Raw genomic sequence first — 25,388 nt, forward strand, 5'->3', positions numbered from 1 at the left:
TTTTGGAGGTGAATTTTTGCAGGCGAATTTTTTGCAGGTGAATATTTGATGGTGAATTTTTTGCAGGTGAATTTTTGCAGTTGAATTTTTTGCAGGTGAATTTTTTGCAGGTGAATATTTGATGGTGAATTTTTTGCAGGTGAATTTTTGCAGGTGAATATTTTTGCAGGGGAAATTTGGAGGATAAAAATTCAATGTTATAAATTCAATGTCTAAAAATAGTTGGATTCTGATGATACTATATTTCTTCCATAACAAACAGCCAAGACACGGTTTGCATGTTTACATGTGGCAAGATAGTGAGGTTTTGTGGCAACACCACTAACCTCGTCAAACACCTCAAACAGGCAACGTGCTCAAATAGCGCACAACTTCAGGTTTTTTATTTCTGTATGATAATTTTGCATCATTAAACTATAAGAACAAGTAGTCTGATCAGTGGCGTGTCTAGAAAATTTTTGTTGGGGGGGCCAGGTAGGGGCACAGATTTGGAGAAGGGTGGCAGATGTAATTTGCAGATAATGTTAAAAAAAAAATTCTACCAACTGTTAACCATAATTCAATAACCCTATAAACCTAATAACTGAATGCACTTTTAACTCTTATTAGAATGAGGTTTTAACCACTACGGTGCAAAGTTTTTAGATACTGCGTTGATAAAGTACAAGAGATACAATCAGTGCTTTGTCAGTGTTTATTCAGCATTCAAGGACAGCAATATTTGCATAGTATTTTTACTGACATATAGTGCACATATGTTTTGGGCAAAAACATTTTTGAATATTAAAATATGAACATTTTTAACATACAATTGGCAAATTAGCCAATGCAAAACTTTATCTGCCTATTAAAAAAAGAAGATAATCTTCTCACAAACTGGTGTTTGATTTTGAAACAGGAAAAAAGTGGGGAAACAAATGAAGACTAACATTTGAATAAAACCTGAAAGCAAGTAAATACTTTCTATGCTGCCTTATGGTAAACTTTGGTAATATTGATGTATAAAGAACAACACTGGCTGATGATGAAATACAGTCAGCTGGCATGGTGACACTGTCAGTATTAACCTGCAGGGCTGGACTGGGACAAAAAATTTTGACTACAGACTGGCCCACCAGGTATTAAAGCCATAAAGCCTTTGAATGAAAACAAACGCTGTTGTGACAGTGATGTACACTCTCTTGTTGGTATATGTATGATTTCTATACATTTTACGTCAGATAAAAACTTTGTTCGCAAGATTCAGATAGTTATTTAATAACAGCTAGATATTTTAAATGAGAATAAGAAAGAAAAGTATTTCTTTGTGCCCCCCTTCTCCCTGTTAATGCCCTACCTGGCCCCCTGGCAACACTTTGCTAGAAAAGGATCCTGGTGTTATTTGTCTCTCAGAAACAGTTCATAACTTCCCTTCAACTCATTCATGTCACCTAAAAGGTAAACCTGTTTGTCCATCACCTGTTCAGCTCTGATGATTCAGTAAGGACATCTCCTGGTTTCATCTTCATGTTTCCCTCTCACCACATATCCAAACCGATATCATGACCAGCAGCTTTTACAGCTGTGGCTCCAGCAAACATCAGCTGATACTAGAAATTAATATTAAATAAATTCTAACAACAGCTGATCAAGCTTAAAGGTGCTGCTGTTGTTTAGCGCGACATCCGCCGGTTTCCTCTTTCTGGCGCAAAGTGGGCGATAAACAAACAAGAGAGAAAAGCCGATCAGCTGATCATTGATCAGTTTCATGATTGAAGTAGCAACAGGGGAGGGAGGGGGAGAGAATCAGAGAAGAAGAGGCAGCTGTGCAGTAAAGACACAGAATAACTCCAGCTTTGTGTCTTTTTTTCATTCTAGCTAAAGTACGGGACAAACTGCGTCTCTTCTCAGCTCAATATGAAACCTGTAATATTTTCTCTGAATGAGGGACCATTCCATTTTTTAAGGAGCCGTTGGCAACTCTACTAACTAACCTTATGAATAAAATAAAGTTCACTATCAGTAACATCATAGCACCCACCCAGCTGTATAGAAACTCGATCATGCTAGCTAGTACGCAGTACGAGTTATTGTAACTGACTGTAAACAGTCAGCACAACAAAAATAAACTCCACCTAAACTTGGTTTATATCTGACCCAGATAGACTGCAGGACATAACTTCTTACCTAAAGTTCAGTTCACCTGACACTCGGACTGGCGGCTACCTCGGGTCTCTCCTCCTGCCTCCCGTTTCTGTCATGCACCAGCTGGCCTCCACCACTTGCTAATGTTACTGAATCTGTGGAAGCTACACCATAGCCACCACCAAACAACTGAGTTATTTTTACACATCGGCCAGCTCCACCTCCAATCCACCACCTCTCATTGTTCATGCCGTTACAAAAAAAAAAAAATAAGACATCAGCCCACCGGGCAAATGCCCAGTATGCTCGATGGCCAGTCCAGCTATGTCAACCTGTTAATCTTTCGCCGAAAAACTGTTTTCTGCAATGCTGTCTTTTGTGCTTGGCTCTCCTACCTTTGCTAACATGACGCTCATAGCGCAGAAGCCGATGCTGCATTCACTTACACTCGGATATCTGAGCTTCACTGTGAAAACATAATCGTATATTTGATATTTCATTGAGTTTTATTGTTTTCGCTTTGGGGTGGCACCTGGGGTGGCCAGTCTGGTTGGGGGGGTGGCCTGTGCCCCCCCAGGCCACCCCGCTGGACACGCCACAGAGTCTGATGTCCTGTAATCATTATGAAGCTATATTATTATATTGTTATTATGAAATGGCAATTGTGGCTCAAGAGTTGGGAGATCGCCTTGTAATCGGAAGGTTGCCGGTTCGAGCCCCCGGCTTGGACAGTCTCGGTCGTTGCCTCTGTCAGTGCGCCCCAGGGTGGCTGTGGCTACAATGTAGCTTGCCATCACCAGTGTGTGAATGTGTGTGTGAATGGGTGGATGACTGGATGTGTAAAGCACTTTGGGGTCCTTAGGGACTAGTAAAGTGCTATACAAATACAGGCCATTTTTACCATACAATGAAACATTACGTTTTTGTACAGAGTATCGGTATCGGATCAGTATCGTCGATACTACCCTGAACTTTACTTGGTATCGGATCGGAAAGGAAATCAGTGGTATCGCACATCACTATGGATAGTTAAATTTTGATTGACATGAGATTGACCAATCAGCTGAAAGGAAGAAAACTAGGGTCAAAAAACTTGAAACTTGAATGCAGAGTTTCACATGTATTTTTTGGCTAAGTCCACACACAAATTCTTTTTACACATACAAATCCTGATTTACAAGTACAAAATATTTATGACCACAATTTGAGACCATACAGCTGTTTTTGGAGGGAAAAATTTCACAGCGTCTCTGATTGGTGGATTCACTGACCCCGCCTCCAGCCCCGCCCATTCCAAGGACAAGAAAAAGAAAGACAAGAAGAGGGATGGCGGACAGGAAGGGGCCAGCCCGAAGGCGATGGGTAAGGCGGGAGGCCGGAGGAGGGTAAGAGCTGGCTCAGCAGAGCCGGCTCGCCAGCATCAAAGCCGAAGCCGACAAGGTGTACAGCTTCTCCGACAACACACCCAGCCCGTCCATCGGCATCGATCGTGGCTCAAGAGTTGGGAGTTCGCCTTGTAATCGCAAGGTTGCCGGTTCGAGCCCCGGCTTGGACAGTCTTGGTCGTTGTGTCCTTGGGCAAGACACTTCACCCATTGCCTACTGGTGGTGGTCAGTGGTGGAGGGTGGAGGGGCCAGTGGCGCCAGTGTTCGGCAGCCTCGCCTCTGTCAGTGCGCCCCAGGGTGGCTGTGGCTACAATGTAGCTTGCCATCATCAGTGTGTGAATGTATGTGTAAATGGGTGGATGACTGGATATGTAAAGCGCTTTGGGGTCCTTAGGGACTGTTAAGGTGCTATATAAATACAGGCCATTTACAGGCATGGCCAGCAGGATGGAGGCTGTCCTGGCGCCCACGCTCCACATGAACCAGAACAGAGACGACAACACGTCAGTCAAGACCGGTAGCCCCGCCTACTCTGACATCTCTGATGCTGGGGAGGATGGCAAGGGTAAGGCAGAGGGGGTAAAGGTCAAGCCAGAGCCTGACCAGGGACCTCGTGAGGGTGCCAAGAAGGCACTGTTTCCCCCTCAGGCATCCAATAAAGATTCGCCGTACTACCTCAGCTACGACGCCTACTACTCCCCCACCTATGCCAACCCCAGCCCGGGACCAGCGCCTGCAGCACCACCTCATGGTGAGATAGCACAAATGAAAGTGAAAAAAGAGGAGGAGCTGGAGGTGGGAGAGAAGGGAAAACTGAAGTAGGAGCCTCAGGAGGAGAGAAAGGTGGAGCCAGGGCCTCCGCAGCCATCAGTCATCCAGCAGCGCTCCAACATGTAAATCCAGCCACTCTATTACAACTAGTACTACGTCCCTCCCTACTCCCACAAGCAGGCCTACCACGCCCACCTCTTGGCCTCTAACCCCGCCTACCGTCAACAGTATGAGGAGCAGTGACATCACCACATGGCAAGAAGGCGGAGAGCAAAGAGCGCGAGGCTTCCGTGAAAGAAGAGTGGAAGCAGAAGGCGTCGGTACTGCCCACTCTCTCCAGAGCCCGCCACAGCTTTGGAACAGGCCAAGTCGGTCATCATGGCAAAGGGAGAGGACTCCAAGGCGCCCCCCTCCCAGCCCGAGGGTTTGAAGATCAAGCTGAGTGAAGGAGGGCATCATGGGAAAGAAGAGCCAAAGTCAGGGGTGGAGTCGGGCCGAGCGGCGAGCGTCGAAGCCGCCATGTGGTACAGTCAGGTAAAGGTGTCCAATCTTCCTCCCTCTGTCACGGCACTTTCCGCCTCGCTTGTGTTTTAAGATTGATTGAGGTTAGTTTGATGCTGATGTAGGTAGGTTTCTCCCTCTCTGCAGGAGCCCGACTCGCGTCTGTGGTCCTACGTCTACCCCAGCAAATACTCGGAGGCTCCGAAACCGCAGGAGGACGACAGGTGGAAGGAGGAGCGGGAGAGGAAGGTGACGGAAGAGAGGTCACGGCCCAAGGAGAGCGTGCAGAAAGACGAGGCGGTGAAGGAAGCAATGGAGGGCAGGACACAGCTGCCCCCCAAGAAGCTCCGTGGGGGCGGGAAGGAGACGCGTCCGCCTCACATGCAATTCCCCTCGCCACTGGCCCAGCATCAGGTCTACGTGCCCTGCATGCACGGACTGTACGCCTACAGCCAGGGCTACGAGCCAAGCCACCCCGGGTACAGAGGTATGTCCTCGGTCATGATGCAAAATTACACAGGTGAGAAACTCACACATGACATAAAGCAGGCGCACGTTGCACCAAAGAGAGCGCGAGGGCGCCGAGGGCTGGAGAGTGAAAACCAGCGAGGAGCGCGAGTGTTTTGGTTTGACCGAAATGTAAAAAGCCACGTTTCTTTGTGGTTTCCGAGGGACAAGTGTCAGCTGTTGGTTTTGGTTTCTGTTTAGGCTCGCCGGTACCAAACCTGCCAACTGTTCACGGTGATAAGACTTCAGGAAGCCGCACTTCAACGTGCAACTTCCTCTATAAACCACCAATTTTCTTTCTTTTTTTTTTTGCGCCTGTCCTGTTTGGCTCTTTTGCCATCAGAATTATTGTCTAAAGGCGAAGAAAGATGCCCAACGGATTTACTTTACCAAATGGACCATCCCAGCCTAGAGTTGGATGTCTCGAGACCGGTCTTGGTCTCGAGACCGGTCTCGAGACCACTTTTACGTGGTCTTGGTCTCGTCTTGGTCTCGATGGACTTTTGTCTTGGTCTTGTCTTGGTCTCGATGGACTTTTGTCTTGGTCTTGTCTTGGTCTCGACGGACTTTTGTCTTGTCTCGGTCTTGGTCTCGCTGTTTCAGTCTTCCGTTCTCAAATCGACATAGTGTTCGGGAGATTTGGAGTCAACCATTAGCGGAGCGGGGGGTGGCTTACTGGGCTTAAGCCCGGGTCATTTTTTCAGAAGCATGGGGCACCGTCGTAAATCCCCCCTAATTTTGGTATGATCCGAGCTCAGGCAGTAGGCGACTGAGCACAGCACGCATGTGAGCGAGGGGGGAGAAGCTGCTGCCTGCGAGTTTGCTGCAGACAGAGGACAGCTTAAGTTTGACCAGGTACCAAAGCAAATCATTCGTACTGAACTAATACTGTAAATATGACGGTGTATCACAAACGATTGATATCAAACTGATCAGTTGGTTGCGTTACTTGCTCTTCGAGTGAATCAACAAATGGATAAATAAAAAGCCGAACAACAATGCTGATTTTTTAGAGAGCCTTAGCTTACATTTCATATTTTCAGTTGTTACCCTCCACGGCTAAACAAACTCTCTAAATCGGTTTCAATTGTGTACTGATGAACACAACAATGGACATAAGAAGCTTCTTTCAAAGAAAAAACTCAGGTAGATGTTATTTTATATATTATGCTTTGTATGTTGTTCAGTATATCTATGCAAAACAAGAGAAATTTCAATACACAGCAGTATTCACAGATGGAACCAGATATTTACATACACTTTAGGTAGAAAACATAAAAACTATTTTTTACTGTTAAACATTAATTTAGAGTAAACTTTTGTTTTAGATAAATAAATGTTGAAATATCTTTTGAATTAGTTTAATGACAGAATAAAGAGAGACAGAGCTGTTTATTTTTATCCCTTTCATCAAATTTAGGAGAACATATACACCAAGTTTATTGTTAATTAATAAGAAAAACTCCAGACGATTCCATTCTGAGCTTAAGAAGCTTCTGATAGGTTAGTAGAGTCCATGTGAGTAAATTGGTGGCACACCTGTGGATGCATATAAGGCAAAACACAGAGCCTGTTTCTGTGACATGTGAAAATCAAGAGATGTCAACCAAAACACCAGGAAAAGAACTGTGGAGCTCCATAAGTGTGGCTCAATTTTGAATACAATTTGGTGCCATTTGCAATTAAGAAATACATATAGTTTTTCTCTTTACTCTTAAAGTTAACAAATATGTTTTTTATATTTATCAATCTAAAAAAATAAACATTTAGTCTGATTTGATGTTACAATTAAAAAAGTGTTTGTGTTTTTATCTGAAGAGTATGTAAATATCTGGTTTCAACTGTATATTTGATGATGTTGGTGTTTGGCTTGATTGTCAGCACAAAGAGGGAGAGAGAGGAGCAGAGAGGGAGAGAGAGGAACAGAGAGGGAGATGGAGAATGAGGACAGAACAGAGATGGAACAAGAGCAGGTGAGACACACATGTTAGTGAAATGGTTGTTTGCCAAAACTCATCAGAACATGTATCTAGTACCTGTTTCTTTTTAGATACCATTTGTTACTTTTCAAATTCTATATTTATTAAGTTATGCAGGCTTGTTTGCACAACAAGGCTAAATAATTATATAAACTTTTCTCAATCTAAATAGTGTACTTTGGTAGAATTAAAAAAATAAGTGTAGTGCAGGTCTATGATGATTTTCAGTGCTACTATCATCTAGTTCTGATTCTGGTTCTGTCTTGGTTAAGTCCTAAGTAGTCCTGATTTTGAACTGTTGTAGTCCTGTTTTAATTCCGGATCACTTCTGGGTCTGGTTGAATTGGGGTTTAGTCCCTGTGTTTTGATACAGCCCCGACTTTGTTCTGCCTTGCTGCTTAATTAAAAAACTAGTTTAAGGTGTCCTGCATATGTGATATTTATTTTTTTTCCTATATGAAGTCATTCTTTTTTTAACAAAACTCAAAACGGAGCCTAATAATCTTTCAGTCATTTCTACCCTCACTTAATTTCCTTTCGCTGCTCAGCTCTCACACAGTGGTTCAGCTATGCTCCAATCCCTCCATATTGTGGCCAATCACAATATGGAGGGATAATATCATTATGTGAAAAACAGAGAGGGTGAGAGACGCGACAGTCAAGTGGAGCGTGCGTCTGTCCTCTCAGTAAGTGAGTGAGACAGTAGACAGCTGTGAGGAGGGCTGTGCGAAAGCAAAAACACATAAATATGCCTGACACCCGTAAACGAAGCAGCGTCTGGCTGGAGTTTAAAGACTTTTTTTGTCTCGGTCTTGGTCTTGGTCTCGTCTCGACTCGGTCTCGGTCTTGGTCTCGATACCCTATTGTCTTGGTCTTGTCTTGGTCTCGATACCCTATTGTCTTGGTCTTGTCTTGGTCTCGATACCCTATTGTCTTGGTCTTGTCTTGGTCTCGGATTAGGCGGTCTTGACTACAAGTCTATCCCAGCCTTGCCGTAATGGTCTATTTGATTCACCTTTTATTGTTTATTTTATTTTCACTTGCTGAATACGGGACAGACTTGACTGGGGGAAAGAAAGGGGAGAAAGAAAGAGGGAAAGAAAAACAGCTGAGAAGAGGGAAGGGGAAAAAGGGCAAAAACCAAAAACCAACAGAATAAGCAGACAAAAAATACATATATCGATCACCTGGATCACCTGTTGAGAAAGAAAAAAGAAAGCAAGCAGAAGAAAACGACAGTAATAGAATAAACAACATCACAATGATATATGGGAATATGACAGTAAATACTAAATATTAAACATTATTGTGCAGCACGTAAGATTGACAGCGCACAGTGTGTGTCAGGGGTCGTGTGCGGAGGCGAGGAAGAGATGACCCACACGCAGGACTCTTGGAGCAGAATGAGGAGGTTTATTGGAAACGGAGACAAAAGATGACAGGATGGCTGGCTGAACTTAATGGACTGGTAGACTAGCTGGCTTACTGAACTGGACACGCGACAGGAACAACATCACAGGAACATCAATGACACGACCAGGACTGAAGGGAACAGAGGGCTTAAATACATGACTAACAATGACAACGATTGGAGACAGGTGAGAGCACAGCTGAACTTAGTCTAACTAATGATGCATAGAAGGAACTGGAACATGATACACTAGTAGACAGGCTGGCATAGAAAACATGGATGTGAAAATAAACTGAACATGACAAAACAGAAAACACTGGGTCAACGACCCAGGAAACCTGACAGTGTGCTTTGAGGTAGGAGCCAAAAAGGGTGTAGTTTGTGTGTGTGATCACCCGTGTGTACACCTGTGAGCATGGACGCGCTTGTTTTTAAAAGGTTCCTTCATGTAATGATCTGCTAGAGGGTGTGGGGGGGCCACTGCCCCGTCCTCCAGGGCATGAAGCAGGTATTGAGGAGATCAAAACTCCAGACATCCAGAGGCCCCCAGAACACAAGAGACCAAGGAAGACCAACAGAGGGGCAGCCGCGCCACTATCCCAGAAAGAGCTGAGGAGAGTCCCAGATGAGGGGTCACTCAGCAACCGCGGAGCGGAAGCCAGGGGGGGTTGCAGTGACGTGCCCGTGAGCTCCGCCGGCAGCCAGCTGTGCCTGAGTGACCGAGCCCCGGGCCGAGAGGCTGAGGGCACCCCACCCCGAAGTGGCCCAAGCGAGCCCCAGGCTCCAGGCCCCGGCAAGCAGCCACCAAGGAGTGAACCGGTGTGTACCTGGATGCCCATCCCCGGACACAAAGAACCACCAACACATCGATGTCTGAGGGCGTCCGCCACCGGCAGGGGAAGTGGTGGGGGGAGATAGGCCTCCAAACCTTGGAGGGCCTGAGATGTCCCCAGAGAGGTGGCATCTGATACCCAACCTGACATATAGACACAGACATACAGGCACACACAAATACAAACATCCATTCCCACCCTCATGCTCTCATAACCAATTACTCCACACTCAACCAACGTGGAGACAGACATAAAGAGACACTGTACACACAATCACACTCCCCAAGCGTACTCTAAGAACCGGGTCTAGGTACCCTTGCCCCTGTAGGGGGAAACTGCACCCAGACCCAGGTGGTGTTACCCTTTTCCCTGCGGTGGGGAGAAGCAGACTGCCCCGATTCCGCAGCAGCAGGGAGGCCCCACATTCCAGACCCCAGTCGGATGGCCAACTCCTCCTCCTAGACCCCCCGCTCCAGCAGGCCGCAGAGAACGGGGGTGTGAGAAGACTCCAAACCTCCCTCCACCCGCTCATATGTGGTGTTGATGTATGTGTGTTCTAAGGTGCATTTAAAACCCAGGAGGGCATGGAGCTACCTGCCAGAGAGCAGCAGGTAAGCGCATAGCCCCTCCTGCTAGCCCTCAATGTCTACGTGTATTTAAAATTGAGAGGTGGGCAACGACGCCAGGGGTGAGGTGTACACCCTGATGGTAATTTGGAGTCTGTGTTGCGTGCCCACCCCCAAGATCCTATATGTATGTGTTATGAGAGTGTGAGTAATGTGAATGTCTAAGTTGTGAGATAAAATTGAGGCAGAGGCAGCCAGAAGGGGACAGAGGGGGGGGATGTCTCCTCTGCACCCTGGTGACACACCCTTACCCCAAGGCCCTGCATGTGTGGGTGATTGTGGTGGAGCGGGAAGAGGGAGGCAGCTGGAGATGCGGAGGGAAGGAAGGGAGGGGCAAGTGACCCCTCTCTGGGGCCAGCTCCCCTGCTGACCCCAGTAGGCACCCCCATACTCTGCAACCCGCCAGGGAAAGGCGGCCCAGGCCCATCCGGACCGGGGCCCAGTGCAGCAGCGCTGCCCGGCCCCACAGAGCCCGGGACAGCCCACCTGACCCCACCACAGAGAAAACTGCACCCACCCCATCATCCACTCATCTTCCAGACTACACAAGACAATAGACGCCCAGGCTGAGATCTTCCTCCACCTCTCCTGTATCTCCCCCTCCTGCAGAGAGAGTTCCTGAAGAGAGGAAAGCTCCTGCAAGATGTGACAACCTCCCCCACCAGTTGAAGAGCCCCCCAGGTGGCTCGATGCACTGGCGGCACCCTGCTCCAGGGTTGGGCCCCCATACACCCACCCGCCCACAACCCCGGCAACACACCAACCAGGACCCAAGCCCCTGAGGCCCGGCCAGGGCCCCAGCCCAGAGACGGAGCGCCCCCAGAACCTCACGCCCGTCCTGGACCCACCCAGGGGCAGCCAGGCTACCAGGTCAGTAACCCACATCCGTCAGCACAGACCCTCCCCTAGCCCCGCTGCACGCAGCCACGAGGAAACCGTCACCTAAGAGCCAACAGAGCCCTTAATTGGCCATGACCGCTACCCCGGGTTGAGCCCCCCAAGGAAGATACTCCCGGGGAACCCCCCGATGCCCTAAGCCTGTCCCTACCCCCACACCAATCACAACAGTGAAGGTGGGACCAAACTATGATCCCCCACCCCCACTAGGTGATGGAGCTGATCAAAGGAGCCCAGAGCAATTGATCTGATGTGGCGGCAGAGGCTTTCTCAAGACTAATGTAATCTAATAGATAATTTCTATATTGGTTAGAATTAAGATTATTTTTATTTTTCCAGTTCATGAGGACTGTTTTCTTGGCTATGCATAGGGCAGTGAAAACCATATGGGCTATATTCTTTTCTGAAGTGACATTATCTAAGCTGCCCAACAAACACACTAAAGGGGAAGTTGGAATGTTACATTTCAGACACTTTGATAAGTCTTCACATATCTCGCGCCAAAACTTCTGAACTGGTGGACAGAACCAAAGAGCGTGGATATAATTGTCCAGTGAATTGGTTTGGCAGTGTGAGCAGTTGTTGGTAGACGTAAAGCCCATCTTGAACATCCGATGACCTGTATAGTGCACTCTATGTAGTATTTTGTATTGAATTAATTGAAGACTGGGATTTCTAATTAGATGAAAGGTTTTTAAGCAAATCTGAGACCAGAAGTTTTGGTCTAAATTAACTGATAAATCCGCTTCCCATTTTGCAATAGGAAGTGATATTGATTCATCTGTTTTAGAAAGCATTCTGTAAATTTTGGAAAGTAATTTGGGGGTTTTAAGAGTAAGAAATTGAACCACACTTGGTGGTGTTTGTAGTTCAACTTGACCCGGTTTAAATTTCTTTTTTACTATGGATTTAATTTGTTGATATTCTAAAAATCTTTTCTTGTTGATCCCATATTGTGTAACTAGTCTGTCAAATGAAATAAATTCTGTTCCTTCTAGTATATGTTCTAAATATTTGATTCCTTTACCACTCCAATCTGAAAAGTTTATCATATTATTGTTTTGTAATATGTCAGGGTTGTTCCAGATAGGTGTACATTTGCATGGGATTAATGAAGACTCCATCAATTTTAGAAACTCCCACCATGCTGTCAGAGAAGAGCTGATGTTGATGCTTTTGAAGCATTCATGTCGTTGGATGTTTGAGCTGATAAATGGTAGATCTGAAATCTCTAGATTATTGCAAAGTGCTTGTTCTACATCTAGCCAAGGTTCATCTAAGAGGGTATGTTTTAGCCATCCTGAGATAAACTGAAGCCTGTTAGCTAAGAAGTAGTGCTGAAAGTTAGGTAGTTCTAATCCTCCTTTATCCTTGGTCTTTTGTAGTGTTTTTAAGCTTATACGTGGGGGCTTATTTTTCCAAAGGAATTTGGACATATATGAATCTAGAGATCTGAACCAACCTTGTGGCGGTTTAGTTGGGATCATTGAGAATAAATAATTTATTTTTGGTAATACCATCATTTTTATAGCGGCAACCCTTCCCATGAGTGATATGGGTAGACATTTCCACCTAGCCAGATCACCTTCTACTTTCTTTAAAAGTGGGATATGGTTTAATTTAGTTAGATCTGCAAGCTTGGGAGAAACATTAATACCTAAATATTTTATATTTCCCGATTGCAGTGGAGTAGAAGAGGAATTATGGAAGGAGCAATTAATCGGAAGGACTGTAGATTTTGACCAGTTAATTGAGTAATCTGATATTCTTGCAAAAGAGTTTATCAATTCAATCACCCCAGAGATATTGGTTTGTGAATTTTGGAGAAAGAGTAACACATCATCCGCATAAAGACTGATTTTATGTTCCACGTTCTTGCATTTTATGCCCTTAATTACTGAATTCTATCTAAATGCTGCTGCTAGTGGTTCAATAAAAATTGCAAACAGTGAAGGGGAGAGTGGGCATCCCTGCCTGGTGCCCCTCAAGAGACAGAAGCTGGAGGATGTCTGGTCATTTGTTCTGACACAAGCTGTTGGGGAATTATATAATATTTTTAACCAGTTGATGAAAGAAGATCCAAAACCAAATTTGTGTAAAGTTGCAAATAGAAATTTCCAGTTAACTCTGTCAAATGTTTTTTCTGCATCTAAAGAAAATATTGTAGTTTCGATGTTTTTTCTGTATGAGTAGTCTATCAAATTAAGTAATCTATGTGTAGTTGTTGATGAGTGCCTACCTTTTATGAAACCAGTTTGGTCAGGATGAATAAAGAGGGGGGTTATTTTCTCTAGTCTCTTCGAGAGAGCTTTGCAGATTATTTTAAGGTCTACATTTATAAGGGATATTGGACGATAGCTTGAGGAATATACAGGGTCTTTGCCTGGTTTTAGCAGGAGATTAATGTTTGCAGAATTCATATTTGATGGAAGTCTGCCATTTTCTTTGATTTCCAACAACATTCTGTAAAAAACTGGTGCTAGAATCGTCCAGAATTCTTTGTAGAATTCTGCAGGAAAGCCATCTGGACCTGGAGCCTTATTATTGGGCATACTTATCAGGGCTTCCTGGAGTTCACCTGATGTCAGTGGCGAATCCAGCGCCATTGCTTGAGAGTCTAATAATTTTGGGAGAGTTATGTTGTCTAAAAACTGATCAATTTCCTTTTTAGATGGGTTTATTTGTGGTGAATACAACGTTTTATAGAAATCCCTAAAAATGTTGTTATTGTGTTCCCAGATGAATCTTGAACAGCACATATAGTTGTTCTTTCTTTATTTTTAGCTGGTTTGCTAGAAATTAACCGGATTTATTACTATGTTCATAATTTTGTAAGCGTAGTCTTTGTACTAAGAATTTTGTTTTTTTTTATTAGTTATCTCATTTAATTCTAGTTTTGTTTTGCGTATTTTGTTCAATGTTTCCTGATCTTGGTGGGACGCGTAGGCTTCTTCTAGTGATTTGATGGTTTTTTCTAATTCCTGAATATTTTTGTTTTCTTTTTTCTTTTTATGTGATGAGAAAGAAATTATTTTACCTCTCATCACAGCTTTCCCTGCTTCCCATAGAACAGAAGCTGATGTTCCGGGAGTGTCATTAAAGTCTAAATATGAAGTCCACTCTTTTTTAAAATATTTAATAAAGTCTTCATCTTTAAGCAGTGATGTATTAAATCTCCAGTTTTTACTTGGCGTAGTATTATTCTTGTGCATTAGTGCTAAAGATACAGGAGCATGATCGCTGACAGCTATAGGGTGAATCTCAGTGTCTGAAATGTCCCTCAGCAGTGAGCTGCTGACCAAAATTTTGTTCAAAGCTGGTGGGGGTAACACGGAGCTCCTTTGTATTTTTAGTGGATTCATTCTGAGTTTGTGAGAATTCCTAAGTTTGTTGGAGAACACAGTTACACACTAATCACCACTTTTAGTTGTTTTTCCATTAAATGACCTGAAAAATGGCGTACTGTACCTTTAGAGCTGCTGCCTGAAACTTCACTGCCTCAAGCTGCCGCCACGTCATCATGTCGAACCGTCCGCCGAACTATGTTGTTTTTTACGTTTGTCTCTCCAGGCTCGTACCTGCCAGCCAGTTACTACGCCTCCTCATATGGCGGGAAGGTGGGGGCGGGCGAGGACAGCGAGAAGCCCTCCAGGTTGAGTCCGTCGGTGAAGCCGTCCAGCGAGGCCAAAGCTCTGGACCTGCTGCAGCTGCACACCAGCCAGTACAAAAGCAAGTCGCCGTCAATCCAGGACAGCAAGACGCCACATGACCGGGAGCGGGAGAAAGAAAGAAAGGGCGACCGGCCACGCTCCTCGCCCTCGCAGCGCATCATGCAGTCCCATCACCACCTGAGATACCCTCTGTGTTGTAAAGGCTCACCTTTCAGCACATTCACTTCACCAGATGCACCTTGTTTCCTTTCCTCACCTTTGATTGGGTGTGGTGCTTGCTCTTAATTGCACTCACCTGTCACTCGTTATATAAGGACTGCACTCACCTACCGCTCACTCTTTCTTCACTCCCACATGGGGCGGCAGCTGAGGTGAGTATCTCTTTGAGTCTCCTGAGTTCATGTATTATTTTGAGTTACTTAAATCATACTTTGTCCTTTTTAGAGATAGCAGTCCATGTGTGTCTTTCTTTCCTTTACCCATTATCCAATAAAAGGACAAAACCTGCAAATGACTGATGACTGCTTAATCTCATTCTAATCGGATGAGCCCATGATGATGACTACTTAAACCCTGAGCCTTCCTTCCTCCAAAACATGGTCCTCCGAGCCGGAGTAGTGTTATCATCATGGATTCACAGCAGCCATTGACTGAAGGTTTGAGACGTTCCAGTCGTGATAGTTGACCTCCTACCCACCTGCAGTATGACGTTCAGTACTCTGGAAGTAGAAGTGCTAGATGTGATACAGGGAGTCAAACAGAATGCCAGCATAGTGACACAGACACACATGGGCTGCAGGATCCTGACAGGGAGTCAGAAAGTCAACCAGAGACATCCCCTGCTCCTTTACCCACCAATCAAGATGAGGTGATGAGGGAACTCCTGATGACGATGAGGGAGATTAGGCAACTCATGATTCAATTACCTCCTCCCCATTCTCGAAGTTCCTCCAGATCTTCAATTCACACTGTCTCATCTGATGAAAGCAAATCATCTTTATGCGGTTTACAAGCCATTCCCCAAACGCATCAGCAACATGAGCAGTTCCCAGTGATTGATCCAGCAACATGTCAATCACCCTCTCAGCCCCCACAGGTTAGCCGTCACTCTGGTGCAGTTCTGGCTGCTAGCCCTCCTTTCCCTAATTCAACAATATTAGATGCTGCAGTTCCTTCAAGTGGTTTGCCTAGACCAGTTTTTCCTACACCAGATGAGACTCCTTTTAATTTCCTGGCCACACCACTGCAAGGTCCCCACCAGATTTCATGTGTTCAACCTGCTGTTCCTCTAGATGAAGACTCCGCTCAACCTCTCGTTTGCATTCCAGAACCAAGGCAGCGCCCTCCTGTAAAGCCGCAACCAGCTACATCTGATGTTTTGAGTGCACAAAAACCTTCGGTACCCATTACTGCTAGTTCTCAAAGGAGTTTGCAAAGAAAAAGCGTCTGGACTTCTTTGAGTTCAAAGAAGTTCTTCTTGAGTTCAAAGAAGTCCAGACGCTTTTTCTTTGCAAAGTCCTTTGACTACGATGACCTGGATGACTGAGAACCTTCACAGACATACTGCTAGTTCTAGTCACCCTGTTAGCACTAGAACACATGTGTATAAGCTTGAGGGTCCTTCTTTCCCAGACCTTACCAGTGAAGATGAAATCCAGTATAGGCTGTTACAAATGGCCCTTACTAACCTTCTTGACCCTCATGAGACAGAGCACTTTAAATATCATGTCCTTCTCGATCATCTGAAAGTAGAACAAGCTAAACGGTTAGCTATTTCCTTTTCCTATGCTCCTGACCCATACACTCAAGCCATCAAAGCTCTTGATGAGCGTTATGGGCAACCAAGACAGCTGGCATTGAAAGAGCTACGGAATATACTGGAGCTTCCTCCTATCAGAGCAGGTGATGGTCGGACTCTGGATAACTTTGCTTTTCGTGTGCAAGCTTTAGTTGGTTTGCTTAGCACTATGGGTGATCAAGGACTGACAGAACTAAATTGTGGCTCCCATGTCGATCGCCTACTTGAAAAGTTGCCTGCAGATCATTCCAGTCGCTTCAAACGGCACATTTACAGGGAACAAGGAAATATGATGTATGACTTACCTTTGTTCTCGTCCTGGTTGCAAATGGAGTGCAAGTGTCAACCAAGAAAGGACAGTCCTGTTTCATCCTTTAACCAGCCACGACCTGCCCATAAGTACATGATAGGTTTGTAGCTTGAACCTATTCGCTGGAACGTTGAAGGCAATGTAATTACACAACAAGCAAGACCCGAGTAGGCAACATTCTTTATGTTTCACGTGCACGGGAGAGAACTGGACAGGCGCCGTTCCTTCGCTTGACCCCAGTTGCTCTCGTCCGCTCTCCCGTAACACTGCTCTTTTATTGTGATTACATGAATATGCATAGGTTCATTAACATATGACCTCTTATATAGGTATACATGTGAACAAAGAATACCTTGTGTGTGTGTGTGTGTGTGGAATGTGTGTGTGTGGAATGTGACTCCCCAAAGCTGGTGCCAGGAGTCTAGCGGTCCATCTGAACAAAAGGCTCTTAGACTCAAACAGATATACGTGTGTTTGTTATACCATATATCAGCAAGAGAAGATACGACCTCTCCTAGGAGGTGTGTGATCTATGCCAGAACACTCTGAAGAGGAGTGAACACACTCCCCTCTTCATGCTACACAGAGTTGTTACAGACTATTAAAGATCAAACCTCCTATCACTACACAATCGATTATATACTTCTAAGCATATATGAGTAAATATTTCTAAGCATAAATGGCAATAAACAATACAAATCTAACAGTACACCTCTCCACTCACAACAATATTACATGGGACAAATGCATCCGATCCTGTACAGGCAACACAACCCATCATAATGACTAAGGCAAGATGTGCATATTGCTGCTCACCTGAACACCACATTAGCAAGTGCCCTGAGTTCATTAACAAGACAAAGGATGAGAAAATAAACTGGATAAAGAGAAACAAACGGTGTTGGCGTTGTGCTAGAACTCATCAGGCTGCGAAGTGTGATCTGAGGAAAGCATGTGCCTCCTGCATAGGACGACATCTACAGATCCTATGTGAGGTGAATCAGAGACCTAGAACTGAAGTTAATCCTGTAGTGAGGACACTGTACTTTGATAAACCTAGTGACTGTCCCAGTGTACTATTAAAAGTTGTGAAAGTGCTCCTGCGAAATGGCAAAAGAACTCTTGAAACATATGCCGTACTTGACGATGGCTCCCAACGTACCATGCTTCTGACATCAGCAGCTCAGCATCTCCACCTAACTGGGAAAGCTGAAAAATTATCACTCAGAACTGTCCATCAAGGAGTTGAAAGGTTCTTCTGTAAGTTTCCAGATTTCTCCCATCGCGCATCCAGAGAAAACTTACACAATTAATAATGCCTTCGCTACAAGTCGCTTAGCACTTTCAGACCACACCTACCCCGTATCATTTCTCCAACGAAGATACAAGCATCTTCAAGGTATCCCATTACCCTTTATTAACAAAGCAGCTCCACTACTGCTCATAGGCTCTGATCATACCCACCTTATTACGTCTATTGCACCAGTTAGACATGGACCATTTGGATCTCCTGCAGCAGTCAAAACCCGCTTAGGATGGACACTCCAAGGTCCAATCACAGACTTCCAACCCCAGAGCAGTTCCACGCATGCCCAATGTTTGTTCACATCTTCCAGTTCAGGTTCAGGAGAACCACTCCAGCACATCCTTGTGTCCGCTGATGGCTCTGAATTCATACAGCCACCTCATACTCTACCATCAGCAGTACCTACGTCATCACCGGCAGTGCCACTATCACTAGTTCCACCGCCTGTGGCTGCCATTCCACCAGTGGTCAAGGCACCGCCTGCTCCTACATCACCTGGTCCTACCTCTGCCAAGCCCCGTACATTGCCCCCAGCACCTGCACAACTGCCCGACGGTCTGCAGGTCTGGGCCTGCCGCTGCATCCCACGCGGTTGGCATTTGGACCTACTTCGCCGCCACCGCTGGCTACATGATCGGCCCCCTGAACTGTCTGGCCTGCGCTGTCGACCTCTAGGTCGACCCCCTGAACCTATATTAGACCTGTAGCATGTCTGATCCCTCTGCCCCCGCTTTGTGAAAAAGAACAACTCTAACCCTTTGAACATATTTCTCAGTAGAATTATGGGGGCGGCTGTTGTAAAGGCTCACCTTTCAGCACATTCACTTCACCAGATGCACCTTGTTTCTTTTCCTCACCTTTGATTGGGTGTGGTGCTTGCTCTTAATTGCACTCACCTGTCACTCGTTATATAAGGACTGCACTCACCTACCGCTCACTCTTTCTTCACTCCCACATGGGGCGGCAGCTGAGGTGAGTATCTCTTTGAGTCTCCTGAGTTCATGTATTATTTTGAGTTACTTAAATCATACTTTATGTCCTAAAAAGGACATAAAGTATGTGTGTCTTTCTGTGTGTCTTTCTTTCCTTTACCCATTATCCAACAAAAGGACAAAACCTGCAAATGACTGATGACTGCTTAATCTCATTCTAATCGGATGAGCCCATGATGATGACTACTTAAACCCTGAGCCTTCCTTCCTCCAAAACACTCTGTATGACCTGTCCTACCCCTCAGGTGATTCTCGCCTGCTGCCTTTAGATCCTCTTTAGCTCAGGTGTTCTCAGACTGGAGGACAACCTGCTCAGTTTAGTGACAGGCCACACAGCCATGGTGATGTCACACACAGACCTGTTTCAGGTGTAAATGCAGGTAGATGATGTCAGCCCTGCAGTGTGATGTCAGCCTTGCAGTGTGTTCATACACTCGCTGAAAACATTTGTAGCAGAGGAGGACGGGGTAATGCCTGGTGCTGAAGGTTACCCCAAACCAAGTTGACCCCTCCTCCCATGACTCACAGCTGGAAAGGGATCCTCTGAGCCCGCCCACCTCACCACTCTGAGCCTGCAGCTGCTGTGTGTGTGTGTGTGTGTGTGTGTATTTACAGTATTTATTGTACAGAGGAATTATTTTAAAGAGCCTGTTGGATGATGTTGGATTTCCTACTCTTCTTTTTGTCTGGTAGTCTCTGCCTCTATTTTTCTACTGTTGTTGATCTGATATTAAACCTGTAGCTGGTGGAGCAGCGCTCGAGCTCAGTGTCCTCATTTATTCCCTGAAAGCACCAGAGAGAAGCTGATGTTGTGAAACGCCTTCAGGTCCTGGGATGATGGGAGGCAGGAGGGATTCGCTCAGATTAAAGGGTTCTTCTTTCAAAAGAAAAAGCTTGCAGACTCTGGTTTCATTGTGTAGAATAAAATATGTCCTGGTTTAAAAACGTAAAACAAATGGAGATGTGCTTATGGATGTGGATCCATATATTATTCACTTTATTCAGTAATATGTGGCCTCGTTAACAAAGAACTGACCTGCCTAATGTACTGCAAAGCACATGCACATATAATTCAGGATCACTGTAACCTCAGTGGCTTTAAATACATTTTATTTTGGAGTGTCAAACTTTGACTTTGCATAGTTTTCTTTAGGAAACTACTTTTTCTAGCCATTCACATTTATTTAATGTGATAAATTAAGTTTTGGGCTTGTGTGGCACTATGATATAGATGAATACATGAAAATTGCAGCCTCCCATTTTATTTTTATGCTTCAAGTCACTTTCTTTTGGGGAAAACTACTGTTAATGTCTGTAATATAAGTTCCGCCAGCAGAGGGCGCTCGGTGTCTTACGCATCAGTAGCGTAAATAGGGGAGCTCTTTTAACAGTTTACATTGGAGAATTTTCTGAAAGAGCCAGTTGTTTTTGACAAAGCTAACTTTTGCATCTAAATACTTCAGAGAACGTATTTAACTTTTTTGACACTTTTTTGAGCTTTAAACCTTTAAAGAAATGTCACAGGGAACATTGAATAATTTATCTGGAAGCAGAGATCAGTCAGACCCACTGCAGCGTACAGCAGTTGAAGTTCTACGTAGTATTAGGAGACAAAACGCAGACCTCGTTGAATTTAACGCAAAACTCAGGCAAGAAAACACAAAACTCAGTCAAGAAAACACACAATTCAGGCAAGAGAACGCAGAACTCAGACAAACTGTGGAAAATTTTCGGCGCCCAGCGGTACATGAGGCTAAGACCCTTAGTTCGTGGTGTGTAAACGTACTTGAAGTAGGGTTTAAGTATTGCCGGATGGGTCATTGCTCTTCCTGCAGCTTTCTGGGTCGCCTCTAAGATTTTCAGCTGAAGTGAATGTCCCGCTCTGTGGGGGATCGCTTGCATGCACACGTCCCATCGACAATTGTGGATTGTGGTCCACATCCACAATTACAGCTCTACTGTAATTGTGGATGTGGGCCAGTTACCCTTTAAAAACAGTAATGATGTTTTCCAGCCACAGTCCACCTTCATCCTGGCGTTGTTCCCGCTGGTGCAGGGTCCGCTTCTCAGCAAAGGTTTCTCCGTTTGGTTCTGTCCAAGGCGTCCTCAGGTGACGCGTTGGCGGTCTTAATGTCTTCCTTGATTTTGTCCATCCACCGTTTTTTCGGTCTGCCTCGAGGCCGGCGTCCGTCTGGGTCGATCCTCTTAGCCGTTTTTGCTGAGTTCTCATCGCTTCGAATCACATGTCCATACCATCTCAGGCGGGATTCGAGCATCTTTTGAACTCGAGCCACAGTCCACGACCTGTCATAAATACGCTGTGCTCTCCTTTATGTTTGATTTTATTTTGCCCCTCACCCCCCAACCAGTCATGGCAGAAGACTGCCCCTCCCTGAGCCTTTTTTATTTGTAGTTTTTTTTTAGTTCTTCCTACTACAAAAACTACAAATGAAAACAAGGCAGTTAGTTTTCTTTATTTTGATTTGTTGCTAATTTAAAAAAAATCACTACTGCTCTGTGTTTACGTCAATGAACACTTGTATGTTTTTGTGTTAGAAGATTATAGATTGTCCAAAATATCCTACACCTTGATGTTGGTGGGGCTCCAGAGGCACCAGCAGCTTCAAATATGTGTTTGCTGCTTTGTAATGGCCTTTTAGCAGCTGCTCTCCTAATCGGATGTATTTGTCCTGCAGAAACCTTCCTCATTGAGCCTTTATCTGCACGAACCCGTGTGTGCTCTGACTCAGCCACAGATCTCCTAACGTTACGGTGATCACGATTACGTTTTCATGAAATATCTAAGGTTTTCACTACGTGTCCAAGGCATTTAGCTATTTCACACTTTTCAGCAGCAGAGAGATCCTTTTTCCTTCCCATATTGTTAACTGTCAGTTTGTTCATTTCCTCAGTGTTCTTTAGTGTTAAAGTGTTGGAGTGAAGCACAGCCGTTTCTAAAGTGTCTGCAGGCACTGACGTGTCCACAGACATGTGGATTTGTGTGCTGCTGTGTTCACTTGTGTTTTCTGGCACTCGGGAGGACGGTACCTGTCCATGTCGTCATCTCGTAGCCAAATATTTGACGACGTCTAGAAGAGAAGTCTGAGTCGCCGTCCAAACGTCTGCCTGCAGCACAGCCTCCGCCTCTCAGTGCTCGGCATGCACGCTGAAAGAGCCCTCAGGTGAACTTCTCTCACCTGCATAAACACTTTGCATCGGTTTCTGTTTTCGGCTGCAGGTCCATGAAGGCACTTTTGGAGGAATGTTATAGTCTGACCTTCATCCTTCAGCTCACTCTGAACTCTCTGAGCAGCTCTCTGTCGTCTCTTTGAGGACCTGCAGGAACACTATGGGCAGAAATCTGTGCCATCAGAAACTGAATTTGAATAAGTTAAATTTGAATTTGAATTACTCGGATTGAATCTGAATTGTAACTTGAATGAAAGCTTTTGAAACTGAATTTGAATTAGTCTAATTTGAAATTGAATTTATGGTTTGAAAATGAATTGATTTGCTTTGAAACTGCATTTTATCCTTTAAAAATTCAGCTCTCGAATAATTTCAGATTCACTTCTCACCATTCAGTTTCAGTTCTACAATTCAATTTCAGTTCCAAAATTCAGTTTTTTGGGACTTACATCCGGTTCCGGTTCAAGCGCAGATTAATAGAACTACAGACTGATAGCGTTACTGACGGAATCTACAGCGTCTTGAGCTGAATTAAGACTTCAGAAGTCATTCGTCACGTCGAATGACCAGCGGATAAACTCTCAGGTTGGTAATAAATGTATTACATGTATAAGAACAAGCGTCATGTTAACAATTGATAGCCGTACAGTAACCTTTATGCTTATTGTAGCTGCTAGCTAAAAACGCTAATTTAGCGTAGTTTGCCCTGAATTCAGCTTTGACAAACAAATATGATCGACTGTTTCTAGTAGAATTCCAAAGTTGTCATCTTGTACCCTGTCAGAGCCCTGTATGCTTGCAGAGACCCCTACAGTAAGGAAACATGCAAAACAGCATCCAAACCTTTGTATTTGAGCTTTATTTATGTCTTACACAGCATCCCAACTCTTTAGCTAACTTAATAACTTCAGCTAAAGTGAATAGTTCGTCTAATTCATTAGTGCAGCTTTACTGGATCACCTCTGTTTGAAGTAATATAATATATAACAACAGAGTTTTGCACACTGGTACAATTAATTCAAAACAATAGTTCCAAAACAATTAGGTTGCTTATGGTTCTCCCCTTCAAAACCCTTGTCACATGATAAACACAAAAGACGCAACCAATGTATGTACAGTGGCACATTGTCATTCATGTACTATACAGTACAACACACACCAGAAACATTATCCCACCACAGCATCTTGTCTTTGGTCTGGGTCAGGCCAGAGAATCTCATCCACATCACAGGCTATATTGGCCCCAGCCAGGCAGCGGGGGTAAAATCCTCTTGCATGCCTGATCCACCCCTGGCATGCATCTACTGATATGTCTAGGCAGGCCTCTTCCATGGCCTGAAGGAGGTGAACACGGACATAAGGTTCTCGGTCATACACTTTCCTCCGCCATGCCGAAAATAACTCCTCTATCGGGTTTAGAAAGGGGGAGTATGCAGGCAGAAAGATATTAGAAAACCTTGGGTTATTGGTAAACCAGTCACGAACCAGAGCAGCGCGATGGAAGCTGACGTTATCCCACACAACAACGTAGTGAGGCTGCTCTGGCTGTGCTGGTTCCCTGTAGTCCAGCTGGAACATATGTTGTCTTAAACCATCAAGAAAAGCAAGGAGAAGCATAGTGTTATAGGGTCCTAGTACGGCATGGCGGTGGAGTACCCCTCGTTGGCTGATGGCTGCGCACATAGTGACATTCCCCCCACGCTGACCAGGGACATTTACAATAGCCCGATGGCCAATTATGTTCCTCCCCCTTTTCCTTCTTTTGGTCAGGTTAAAACCTGCCTCATCCACAAAGATCATTTCATGGGGAACAGGCCGTCCTTCAATCTCAAAGATTCTCTGCAAAACACATAACACAGTAGAGTCAATCGGTACCCTGAACCAAAGTTCAAGAGTGCTGAAATGGCAGCATAAACTGCCATGCTGTGATGGTACACAATACCTTATACAGTATCAAAACTCATACCTGAACATATTCCACACGTTGGTTTTTCACTCTGTCAGAGTTTCGTTCGAAAGGGACTCGGTATGCCTGTTTCATCCGGAATTGATTCTTTCGGAGGATGCGGTCAATTGTGGAGAGGCTGATGGCATTTATGCCTCGAAAAAGATGATCATCCTCAATCACTCTCCTTTGAATCTCTTGCAGGCGGATTACATTATTTGCAATTACCATGTTTACAAGTTCCCTCTCTTGCTCCTCCGACAAAAGCCTTAACCTGCCTCCACCAGGTGGTCGTCTCTGTGTCCTACAAAAATAGAAGCACTCATTACTGTAACTGTCACACATTCATTTTACAGGAAAATAATGGAAACATACTGAAACTCAAGACACATAAATTCAGTAACTTAAACGTTATTGTACAAAGCAGTCTTACTGCAAGTACACCTACCTGTTTTCCTCCCTGAAGGTTCTGATGATGGAGGCAACAGTGAAGCGACTCAAATTTGGTTGTACTCGTTGCCCAGCCTCCCTCATAGTCATCCCATGGACAAGGACATGGTCAACTAAAGTGGCTCGAATTTCATCCGAGACTGACTGTCTTCGTGCCCTTGCTCTTCCCCTTCCTTGTCGCCGTCGTTCTCCACCTCCACCTCCTTCACCACCTCCTCCTCCTCTTTCACCACGTCCTCTTTCTCCACCACGTCCTCCTCTTTCACCACGTCCTCTTTCTCCACCACGTCCTCTTCCTTTGCATCTCTTTGGATCCATTGTTTCAAACCTGAATGAGCTGACTTTGGCCCTTTTATCTATCCATCGCAGGTTCTGATTGGTGTGTGCTAAATTTTGACTCCTAGTGTTTCCACCTGGTTAATTGTGTGCTAATTGGGCTCAAGCTATGCTGACTTAAGTTAACATTATTGCATGCTAGTGCTTTGTACATGACTACATGGTGTAAGCACTGTAAAATGTAGGGATTTGTGTGTAGAGTTTTGCAGTACCAGTTCACCAAATTTGAGTCATGTGTCAAAGCAGGGAATAGTGTTTATAGTTCAGGGAAATGGGTGAGCTTTTTGACCAATAGCGTTTATGGTTTTGAAATTTTAGTTTAGAGGCCTGGTTATAGTGTTTAAGCAATCGAGAAAA

The 25,388-nt window shown here is 44.8% G+C and overlaps 1 protein-coding gene and 1 pseudogene across 1 annotated transcript; one reads left to right on the plus strand and one right to left on the minus strand.

The window, feature by feature from the left end:
- Positions 1–3,074: 3,074 nt before the first annotated feature.
- LOC112847295 (zinc finger protein 609-like) lies at positions 3,075–17,005 on the plus strand (annotated as a pseudogene).
- Positions 17,006–23,295: 6,290 nt separating this feature from the next.
- LOC109202778 (uncharacterized) lies at positions 23,296–25,388 on the minus strand. Its single transcript, XM_019360898.2, has 3 exons — positions 24,694–25,388; positions 24,267–24,549; positions 23,296–24,139 (listed from the first exon to the last, which is right to left on the minus strand). The coding sequence occupies exons 1-3, from the start codon at positions 25,011–25,013 to the stop codon at positions 23,468–23,470; spliced, it is 1,275 nt and encodes a 424-aa protein (XP_019216443.1). The 5' UTR covers positions 25,014–25,388; the 3' UTR covers positions 23,296–23,467.

The sequence above is a fragment of the Oreochromis niloticus genome, linkage group LG7 (genome assembly GCF_001858045.2).
Source record: "Oreochromis niloticus isolate F11D_XX linkage group LG7, O_niloticus_UMD_NMBU, whole genome shotgun sequence".
In the NCBI taxonomy this organism is placed as follows: domain Eukaryota; kingdom Metazoa; phylum Chordata; class Actinopteri; order Cichliformes; family Cichlidae; genus Oreochromis; species Oreochromis niloticus.